Source organism: Alosa pseudoharengus, unplaced genomic scaffold, assembly GCF_046254945.1.
Source record: "Alosa pseudoharengus isolate Yale_2024_CS ecotype anadromous, Long Island Sound unplaced genomic scaffold, YU_APseudo_1.1 YU_APseudo_1.1_scf_12, whole genome shotgun sequence".
NCBI lineage: Eukaryota > Metazoa > Chordata > Actinopteri > Clupeiformes > Clupeidae > Alosa > Alosa pseudoharengus.
Genome location: NW_027468587.1, coordinates 33,238,543 through 33,250,331, shown reverse-complemented (window position 1 = coordinate 33,250,331; position 11,789 = coordinate 33,238,543). Strand labels below are relative to the sequence as shown.

General features: G+C 46.4%; 1 protein-coding gene across 5 annotated transcripts in view; it reads left to right on the top strand.

Moving 5' to 3' along the window:
- cspg5a (chondroitin sulfate proteoglycan 5a) overlaps positions 1-6,905 on the top strand; it is a 34,719-nt gene extending 27,814 nt beyond the window's left edge. For 4 of the 5 annotated variants that reach the window (XM_076279536.1, XM_076279534.1, XM_076279535.1 and 1 more), the window contains exon 5: positions 5,896-6,905. In XM_076279536.1, the coding sequence (XP_076135651.1) occupies positions 5,896-6,066 (171 nt within the window). In that variant the 3' untranslated portion in view covers positions 6,067-6,905. The remainder of the gene's footprint in view (positions 1-5,895) is intronic. The other variant, XM_076279537.1, reaches the window with a different exon arrangement.
- Positions 6,906-11,789: the final 4,884 nt, after the last annotated feature.

The window sequence follows — 11,789 nt, the reverse complement described above, 5'->3', positions numbered from 1 at the left end:
ACACACACACACACACACACACACATACACACAGAGAGAGAGACACAGACACAAAGTGCTCGTTATTTATTATTCATAGGACCGGCTTTTAGGTTCTTTGCTGCTCTTGTCTGGTGGCCATCCTGCCTGTTGGAGTGCCCTCCTCCTCCTCCGACCCCCCCTCCTCTCTTTCTGCTATCCTTCCTCTTCACCTTTGCATTGGTGTGCCACTGCATGCTCTATCGCTCACATGCGCCCTCCAGTGGTCATGCGAGCTGCTGCTGCTGCTTGTTCGCTGTACTGCGCCCTCGTCCACAAATATAAATATGTATATATTTATATATCTATATATCGATATATCTGTATGTCTGTTTCACTTGTTTATCCTGGTTCTGGGGTTCAGGGGGAGGTGGGAGGCGGGGTTTCTCGTTTGAGACAACAGGTGAGTGCCTTGTTAAAAGCAGGATAAACATCTGCGATGCAACATCTCGCCACCACCTTTAGGTGGCGCTGTGTGGGGGGGTTGGGGATCAGACTCACACACACACGCCTAACATGGCTGCAGCATGGGGGAGTAGATGTAGAGCTAACATGGATGTCGTTCGTTCTCTGTGTGGGATAACCATAGCCTCCTCAGTCAACCAACACGTCTGACAAAAGACCCTGTCCCTTTAACGCAATAGGAGCAACCTACTGCATAGAGGGACAAAAGATGAAGATCTTATTTTTGCCATCCACCTGCAGTCTCGGAGGTCTGCTATTAGACTGTTTGGCTGCAGTCGCGGTTTCTCAGCTCGGAAACTAACAGTCATTAAATGGTCTACCATTCTCCAGCCCTAGCTGGTAACCACCCACTCTGACACAGACATCCACTTACACATGCATAAACCTTGAGATGAAGCTAACACTTAACCCAATCCATGAAATCTTTTATGGTGTTTGTTCCCTGAAAGCGAGTGCCACTCTTTCTCTCTCAGCTCCTTAAATAGCCACTCTTGGCCTCAGAGAACTGTGAAGTGGAGTCATTCTCTGGTGTGGGCCTTAACTCAGGACTTGGCCGCAGACAGCCACACCATGTAGATGGCACCAGGAAGTTCTGGTCCAAGCCTGACCCACGTCTGCTCACACTGGCTCTGACCTCTGTGACTGAAAAGAGTCTAACTAAGCCAGTAAGGTCTTATCTTCAGTGACCCAGGGAGGGGAGATCGCAATCCGGGATACTAATCCTTCTCACAATAGACTCCTTTTCGGAGGGATCGCCCCTTCTCTTCCTGTCCACTCTCTCTCTCTGTCCCTCCGTGTCTCTCTCTCTCTCTTTTCTCTCTTCTCTCTTCTCTCTGTCCACCTGCCCCATCCGTCCGCGTCCTGTCTCTGCTCTGTTGAAGGTGTGTTTGTGCATCTGAGGTACATAACCCTCTGCCCTGCCCCCACCCCTTAGAAAACCATGAGCAGATACACCTGGGAGTGTAAGAACAAAGAGGACACCGACTGCGAGGTAAGATCAACAAACAAACAAACAAACCCCCCCCCCACCACCACCACCACCACCAACAATCACCATCACTACTGCCCCCCTCCCGCCCCCCCCCCCCCCAGCCCCAACCCAGTGAAAGCCCCACCACCAGGAACACTGTCCCTTCTTTCGCATTGTGCTGTGGCCTTGTCAATCATCTGTTTTCAAGTCAACCAATCCCTGTGCAGTGATCATTCAAAAACAAAACGCAGTCCCACATCCCCAGTCCTGCAGAGGAGTGGTCCACATGATGTCTACAGGCTGGCCTCTGGAGAGCAAAACAATAAGGAAAATAACGAAAATCACTTTTGTCTTGTTATGATTCAGTAGTACATACTAATTCAGACCGTCCCACTAAATTCAGATAGCAAATGTTAATGCCATAATGATACTAATAATCTTAGTTAATATAAGTATATAATAAGTTAAGAAATAAGGATGGAAAAATGCCACTAAAATGCCAATAAAATCAGCTAAGAGAGTTATTTCCAGCCCATTTAGCATTTGAGAGCAGTCCCAGCACATTTGGATTACAGGGTATAGTGTAGCTCATAGTCCCAGACAGAGAGTTAAAGCAATAGAGGTAGAGGCCCATCTCCTGATCAGTGGGTTGGAGAAGAGTGGAGGTTCAGAGGTAGAGGCCCATCTCCTGATCAGTGGGTTGGAGAAGAGTGGAGGTTCAGAGGTAGAGGCCCATCTCCTGATCAGTGGGTTGGAGAAGAGTGGAGGTTCATCAGAGGGGGATGAAATCAATCCCCTTATCAGAATGAGCTGAGCGCTGCCTATGTCTGCTGCTCAATCTTCATCTCGAGCGCCGTTTTCCTCCTCCTGCAGTCGGACTGCATGTGTCGAGTCCGACCTTCAGACACCGGAGGACGTGGCTATCGATTGTATGCGATGCAAAGGAAAGTCTAGAGTTCCTCATGTAGCGGAGAGCACTCCTGAAAATGAGACGAACGTGGCAGAAAGGGACACATCTGTCAAGATGGGGGAAGGGATAGAAGAAAGGAAATATACAAGCACATGCAGAATACTACACACACACACACACACACACACACACACACACACACTCTGTCTCTCTCTCTCACACACACACACACACACACACGCACTCTCTCTCTCTCTCTCTCACACACACACACACACACACACTCTCTCTCTCTCTCTCTCTCTCTCACACACACACACACATACACACATACATACATACACAGACTGTCAGGGTCTTTATTACCGTCAGCCAAATGCTGCCGCTCCGCGATCAATATCCGCTTGAGTAAAAAGAGCGAGGCCTGGGAATGCAGCCAATCTCAAGCGCACGCACACACACACACACACACTTACACACTCACTCACTTACCATCACCATCACCCCCCCCCACACACACACACACATACTCAGATTTACCCTCCAAGTTTGACAGGAAAATCTGAATAATGTCAAAGCGGTAGAAAAAAGCTATAAAAAATAAACTCCCCTCAAAGTCAAGAAAATGAAACATAAGCAGAACTAACTCTGAGGTCATCTCTTTAGGCATCATAAGGACCACAATTCAGCAGAGCAGAGGATGAATCTTCACGACCTTCTTTGCTGTTAAACCTCAGACAATGTTAAATGAGCAGCAGTTTCACTCTTCAGTGCTGATGTCCCCTGTCCTCTCTGTTCAGACCTGCTTTATGGGCTGTGTGCTGTTCTGTCCCCGTGGAGTGACTGAAGTCCTCTACCGGAGTCCTTCGCCACGTCCCTGTCTCCTGTCCTCTTCGTGTCCTTCCTCTTCTCTGGCTGCATACGGCTGACATCAAAAACAGCATATGGTCGGCCAAACTTAAATAACAACTACCAAAAAAAACACCCACGCACAAACACACAACTGTTCACTTACTTTCCTCTGCATCTTAAATCCACACAGCTCCCGAGAGATCCACTTTAACACTCCCAACAGACTGTGCCTCATTTCGTGCCTGTCTTCTGTTTGCCTGGCAGCTTAGTAGCTGACTCCGGCCCACATCTGGCTTGAATCAGGCCCTGATCTGGTACGCATCAGCATCTTAGTTCATCCTAAACCACATCAAATTAGTAAACACATTTCGTCTCAAGCAACTTATAGTGTGTGCTGTGAAAGTAGCACTTAAGGAAATGACCTATCTGAGATTGAACCTCTCAGCATTAACAAGCACCATGATGACAAAATTAGTTTTGAAAGCTGTTAATGGGATTGTCATTTTGTACATAATTCTACCACGCCTATGCTAAAAACAACAGTACAAACAGTGGGAAGAAATTGTCAGTGTACAGCTAACCACATACTTGCAGTGTTATTCTGGTCAGGTAGGGATCTAATTTAACTGCTCTGCCAACCGCTTAGAGTTTAAAATTCAGCTGGTGACTTCACAGAGTTTGGCACCCACTGGCAGCGCCCCCACGCAGGGCTGGCTAATTTAGCCTGAAATGAAAGGCCAGCAGAACAAATGCAGGTTAAAACCCCCTCAGGAGCGCCGAGCGAGGCCAGCGGACGGCAGCGGTCTGCCATCACGTCCGCATGTCCGGGGAAAACTCCACCAGATTCTCTCAGTTCAGCTTGTTATATGGCAGCACAAGGGTACGATTCTTCCAACCTAAACACACAAAGACATCCGGCTTTACCCAATACTAATGTGGACATTCTTAGCATATACAAGTAAAGAAGCCATTTATCAATCTGTTAAATATTCAACATTTTGAAAATAAAGTTTTAGATAGAGTCTTTAAATATATAACATATACAAAATCGAAATAACTGTAACATCTCTGTAAGATCAATGCTTTATTTCGTAAAAATGGTAGAGGGGAAGGATGCAAAGACAAACATTCATCACCCTCATCATATATCCCTGTGATATCACTATGTCATCTACATATAAATGACCCAACTCCTCCTTCCCAACCAGAAACAAAACACATAAAGAAATCCTTGCCCTCCTCCCAAAGCTCCCTTTCCAAATGCCCTGAAAGCAAAGCCCAAAATGAAACCAAAACCAAAACAACCCCGTTTTCCAGTTCCATGCCGACGGAAAGAAGGAAGGCCCCTACCCCGTTACCCTGGAGGTGGCGTACCCGCACGTCCTGCCCGAAGTCACTATATAGGCCTGCGCTGAACGGGTAAATGACCTCCTGCGGGCTTTTGCCTTACAGCACTGCTGCTGCTAGACGTGACACACTGACACACATGCTCACTTCTCAGGGTGATTACATCTGCCAGGCCCTGTCAGCATTTAGTGAGAGTGAGGATGTGTGTGTAATACGTGATGGTGTGTGTGTGTGTGTGTGTGTGTGTGTGTGTGTGTGTGTGTGTGTGTGTGTGTGTGTGAATGTGAGAAGTGTTGAAGGCAAAAAAATAAATACCTCATTGTTGATAAGGTTCTATCTCTCATATTCTCACATATTTTTATTGCAAACAAACTTCTGTTGTCTTTAAAATAAACCTTCTCTTTATCCTCTCAAAACATTACTCTTCAGCTAGTAACATACATACACACACACACACTCCTTTAATGTGTGATTTCTCTTGTCCTCGACTGCCCTAATTAAGGTGTTTGATGGTTATTCCACAGAGGGTAAACGGGGCTTGGTTGGCATTGCAGTAGATTGCTAGTACTTTCCCTGCCTACCTCAAGCCTGATTTTTGTTTGGGTGGGGGTTGCGTGTGTTTTGGGGGAGGATATGTGTGTGTGTGTGTGTTATCAGTAAAATAGTGGGGAATCAGGAGATGCATAGGGCTGTATAGGAGGCTGAAGGGGGGGTTGTTGCATGTGTGCATGTGCCTTGTGTGTTTGGGTTGGGGTGGGTTGGAGTCATCAGACCCTGAGCTTTTCTATGCAAAACAGTCTCTCATACAGCCCTCTCATCTTCCTTTTGAACCCACTGGTGCTAAAAAGGGTATTCAGTCCCCACTTAACACTTGGTGTGACGTGCTGGGAAGCCAAAAGGGTTAAATGTGGTTCTCTGTGTGCTCTTCTCCTTTGTAAACACCTTTATTCCAGCCACCTGGATAAGCAGGTAGTATTCCCTCTCTGAGAATGACTGACTTATGATGCATTTACACAATGTGTCATCGTAGATACATACTGAACTTTATTAAATGGGGTTTAAGTAAATCTGAATGAATGAATTAGGTAAATTATAATTTACATAAATTATAATCTGTAGCTCAGATGGTTCTGGAGCACATTCATGATATTACCACATTGATATTACCTTGAAATAAGAGGGTATCAATTCTAGAAGAATACTAGATCGCAGCTGATGGGAACTATAACAGAGGGTGGGCTGTGTTCTAGACCAAGAGGGTCTTGAGAACGCACCAGAGGGGAACACGCATGTGTGGTTTGGGGGGGTTCTAATGGTTCTATTGGTTCTCCAGGATGATCCTCATGCCCAGAACAAGCTGGAGGACCCCGTGAAGGCCCCCCCTCCCAAGGAGGACGAATCGCTCAACATCCAGAACTCTCTCACCCCCAAGCAAGAGAACCACAAGGGTCTCGGCGACGAGAACTCCTCGGAGGTAAACTCGCTGCAGAACAACATGATGTAGAGCAGAAAAAATAAAGCAAAACGAAAATCAACAACAACTACAACAACAACAGCACTCAACCACTGCCACCCCAATTCTCAGACAAAATACCCCACCCACCCCCCACATCCTCCACCCCCAACAACAACTACAGCAACTACAACCAGCCACAAACAAACGACACTGCAGCTACTGTTACCAACACCAACACCTCAGTAATGCTACTACACCCTTCAAACTTTCAACCGCCAGACCCCCAACTCCTCGCCCCCTGGCCCTTTGACCCTCACTCAGACTCTGCATCGCAGCCCCCCCACCCCCCACCCCTTGTTGTAGTCTCTTATTTTGATCCTGTAGTCCAGTCTTTAACCCCACCTTTACACACATATACGCATCAATACACAAACACACACAAACACCCAGACACACACACACACACACACACACACACACACACACACACACACACACACACACACACACACACACACACACACACACACCTTCCCCTGCCTTACTGAATACTGGCATGCGTTGGTGTATTTTGTAAAAAGTTAAACAAAAAAAAACTACATATATACGGGGTTTAAAATAAAACATTGTCATAAATAGGAAAAAAAGAAAAAAGCTACTGAGAGGTTTTGATGTTTGTCTGACTAATTCAGTGAGTATGTATAAATATATGGAAAAAAAAAATGCTTGGATTGATATTAAGGTTAAAAAACACAATGTGTCTTCGTTTTCATTGATGTGATTTCTAATCCTTTGATGTACTTGTTTTATTTTGTACTTTTTTGGGAAAACCGACTTCAAAGAGAAAAATCAGTCCATTGTTGAAATAAACCTTTTTAACATTAAAACCCTTGTCCCTGTGATTCCTGGATGATGCTCTTACCCGGTCCTGTTGCTTTGTGTGTCTATAACCATGAGGGCTGTCTTTTCTGGGCAGAGGAGAAGCCTAGAGCTGGCATAAATTGTTTGTCTGTTGCCCGAGTGTTGTCATTCACAACACAATTTAAGCCAGCGTTAGACTTAATCCCTGTCTGGAAGGGCTGTTCTTTGCCTCTCTTGCTGCGAAATGGCAAATCTGCATGGCTTTTCACTCCTCGATGGCTCCCTGGTCTTTGCTCCAAACCTTGACAAATACACACACGCACACAGACACACACACACACACACAAACACACAGGTGGCATAAATCACCAGGTGTTTGAGCATGTGTACATCAACTAGTGATTGCATCCTTCACACAAAAACACTGGGTTGAACCGTCAAAACGTCAATATCATTGACTGAAAGAAATGCAGAAGTCCATCACAAACTATTTGCTGATGATTGTAAATGGTTGAAAACTATTATGAAATGAGTTTAAATGTGACACAATGGACAGTACAGTTTATGAAATCTTGACTGGATCATTTGTGGACATTGACACACACACACAGATATTTCTTTTTGGAGCATCTAACCACACACACCCACACCTTTCTTTGCCTGTAGCTTGCATGTTCCTCACCTTTCTCTCTCTCTCTTGCTCTCTCTTCACAAACAACACCAACCAACCTGCAACCTGTAGCACACTCTACTGGCATGCCCTAATGGACTTCCACATTAAAAATCAGCTGTGTCCAGATAAGCATCCACTCTTCCACATTATAGATCAGCTGTGTCCAGATATCAATTTTACAGCACTTCACCTCTAAAAAAACAGCACAATTTGTGTTTGCGTCTAATTAATTAAGGGTAATATAAATGCATGAATGAAAAAGAGTTGACACTTCAGACGGAAAAAAACAAAATGCCTATTTGTGGAACACAGGTCTTTGTTATTGCTGTCTGGATCCTATGCCTTTTCTTGTAACCACCTTGCCACCTTGCCAGTGTCCATGTTGGAGAATTCTGGATAATCTCTTGCATGAGCAGTCTTTTCACTGTCTTGCATTCAGGCCTGTGAGACTGTGCAGTGAGCTAGCCTGGCTGTGCGACTCTCGGCTCTCTCTGCTGGTCTTGCTCGGAGAGGCTTCCTTTCATGTGGCTGCTGTGTGTTTAGATACAGGCCCCTCCCCAGTAGCCAGCTGAGAGACACAGAGAGACTACACTGAAGACGACTAATTAGGAGTGGCCAAGCACTGATGAGAGTACTAATTATAAATACCCTTTCTCTCTCTCTCTCTCTCTCTCTCTCTCTCTCTCTCTCTCTTTCTCTCTCTCTCACTCTTTCTTTTGCTCCTATTCTGTCCTCTTCTGTCTGTCATTTTATTTTCTCTCTCTCTCTCTCTCTCTTGAACACTGTCTGTCCTTTATTTTCTGTCTATCTCTTCATTTTGGTGTCGTCAGTATACCAGAGGCCCACGGTCGGTATGTCTCATTCTGTGACTCTGCATCTCTTACAGTCTGCCCCCAGTAGCACATGCAATTTTAGCCGCAGAGGACGGGGCAGATTGAATTAAGACCTTGTTATTGCCGCCAGGCTCATGCCTCCTGGCAAAACAGTGCAAAAGATACGGCTAGATTTTGTATGCTTACATGTTTGTGTAGTGTGTGTGTGTGTGTGAGTGTGTGTGTGAGTGTGTGTGTGTTTGTGAGAGAGAGAGAGAGTGTGTGTGTGTGAGTGTAAGTGTGCAAGTGTGTGAGTGTGAAAAAAAAAGAGAAGAAGAAGAAAGGAGAGTGAGATGGGTGCCTGAGAGGGAGGGGGAGGATCTAAATTTAGGTTGATTTAGTCTTTGGAATGTGGAATTATTCCAGAATACAAGCTCATTTACACTGAAATGCTCATCTCATTCTCACTCTCTTTTCTCATATTTTCTTTTCATCTCTCTTCTCTCTCTCTCTCTCTCTATATCTCTCTCTTTATCTCACACACACACAAACACCTGCACACAATTTAAATGAGGAACAAGTTGGCGTGAATTGTGTGCCCTCTCATTAAACCATTTCTCCAAATTTAATTACTCAAGCCCCGGCAGCTACCATGGTAACTGCATTCGTTAAGTTCGCAACAGAGCGAGAGCAGGCTCAGGAGGTGAGACACACTGCAGTCTCCGAGTGTCTTTGTGGCGCTAATAATGGAGTTTAGCTCGCGGGCCTCGTCAGCCTGCCGCTTCACGGGCCTTGATTATGAAAGGAGAGAGAAACAGGAAGCCCTGCTGTAGTGTTGAGTGAATGCAGTCCAGCCTTCAGCATCCCTTAATGTGATTATTATAGGAAGCTGAAGACGCAGCACAGAGGCTGATGAGGACCTTTTCAAAGCCCAAAGACAAGGCGATAGGCAACACATAAGGATGAAAAGAACTACATGTATGTGATGTGGTTTCATCCACAGCCTCTTGGGCTTTCAGTGTGCAAAGAGACCACTCCCCGCTCTGCTAGCAGGCCCAGATCACGACCAAATCTGGTCCGTCACCTAGGCGACTGATAACAAGGGATGCTGCGCATGGCCACCTCTCCTATCACAGTTTCCTCTGGCACCATCCTCAGTACCGGTGGCATTCTCTCATACCCTCCCATTTACTTTCTCACTAACTCTCCACCTCCGTTCGCCTACTTGTTCCTGAGATACCGTATTTCACTGCAGTCTCCTTAATGCACACCCTTTACTCACCTCCTCCTCCTCCCCCTCCACCTCCTCCTCCCCGCTGTTGCCTGTGAGCATGCTCTCACACAAGTGGCACTCCAAGCATAGGAGGCGCGGTTGTCATAGAAACTCGCTCCAATGCTATAGGTCAAAGTCAGATAGAGTGGAAGACTGCCTCCACTCTCCTCTGATCAGTCGAGCGGAAAAGCATCAAAGCGGTGCAGTATCAGAACAGCCATTTGCATTTAAAATGACCCCGCTGCAACACGTATAGGAGCCATTTACCATTAGCATAGAAAAACACCACACATTTGCCTTGTATCTTATGGATTTACAGTATACAGTTCACTATTGGAGAACATCTCCATAAACTATTTTAGCTATAAGCGCCACTCCAAAACCCTGTCAATATAGAACTGTCGCTGGCTTAGTTTTCATCTCCTAGTTGTAGCAGCTTCCTCCTCCCTTCTCTTTCTCACCCACTTCTACCCAGTGACCTAAATCTGTGCGGAGCAGTGGCGCATCTCTTGAATAATGCTCTCGGAATTTGCCTGATGCTCCTGCATGCATAATTGGATTCTTTTGCATGTTTCCCTGTATCTCGCCACATTAACACCCCTCCACCATCCCCCCCCCCCCGCTCCGACACTGCCCCTTCAACCCTGTGAAACCAGTGATGAGGAGGCATGGCAGGGCCAGCCTCTGCCACCAGGGGACCAGTCAAAGGAGAGAGAAAAAGAGGCCTGATCTGTGCTTTGTCATTGGCTGAGGATCTGGTGGAACGATGACACACTGATTTCAAAGAAAGCGCTGCCATTGGACAACAAGCACGCGCACAGACACACACACACACACAAAACACACACACACACACACATACATCCAATGGTTTGGCAGCACACTGTTGCCCAAGAGACAGAGTCTAAGTGAGGGGGAGATGTAGCAGAGTTTGAACTGATTGAACTCAGTAGAAACGCAGTGGCTTATAAATGGAGTTCTCTTTTGGAATGCAGAATCTTTTCATATGGAAATTAGACATGTAGCCAGGAAGGCAAATTTGCCCTAATAGGCTGTGTGTTGCAGAATCTGAAATAATCTGATTTTGGTACACAAATATATATACAAAAGTATTGGGGTGCCTGCCATTACATCCACAGGAACTTCATCGACATCCCATTCTAAATCCTTAGGTATTAATATGGAATTGGCCCCTCCTTTGCAGCAGTAACTGCTTTCACTCTTTTGAGAAGGATGTCCACAGATTTTAGAGTGCCTGTGTCAGTGTCTGGGCCAGTTTTGCCCAGAAGAATATTTGTGAGGTCAGGCGCTGATGTTGGACAACATATAGATGTTTCATAAGGTTCAGAGAGACCAAGGAAATGAATGGCTGATGTTTGAGGGTGTGTGTGTATGTGTGTGTGTGTGTGTGTGTGTGTGTGTGTGTGTGTGTGTGTGTGTGTGTGTGTGTGTGTGTGTGTGTGTGTGTGTGTGTGTGTGTGTGAATGTTTGTCTACATATACATGTGTGTTTGTGTGCGTGTGTCACACTCTGTGTCGATGTGAATTTGCTTTCCGTGTGTCCTTGTGTCTGTGTCTTCGTGTCTCTGTCTGTGTGTTTGTCCGCAGGTGGACAGGACCATAGATGTAGAACTGCACTTGCCCAAAAACGTCAAGGTGTTGCCCACCTCCAGTCCGCGCGTACACTACGACGTGTACCTCTACAAGGTGCAGAAGTCCCCAGCTCCGGGCAAAATGAGGAGCCGTGTCCGCTGGGATGACCGGCCGTACCACCCCTACCCCCCGTCTCCCGGATACAGTCCGGTCAGCACGCGCTCCCTGCCTCTGACCAGCCCCAGCAGGCGGTCACGGCCACACACGGCCAAGATGGGCACGCCATAACAACCACACAAACCACCACCGCAACCGCACCCACGACCACAACTACCTACCACCGCCAGCGAGCCTACCAGCTCAGAGTCCAGCAGGTGACGCGTGCTGCTGCTGTGAGCAGTCAGACCATGCAAAATAAACATGGTGAACCAAAACCACCGTGATCACCAAAGACATACACAGACATCAGTTATTCACTGACTGTCTCGGAGACTCAGGACAGGACTGATCAAAACACATCAGAGATGAGTAAAACAGTTGCAATTACTGGACAATGGTGC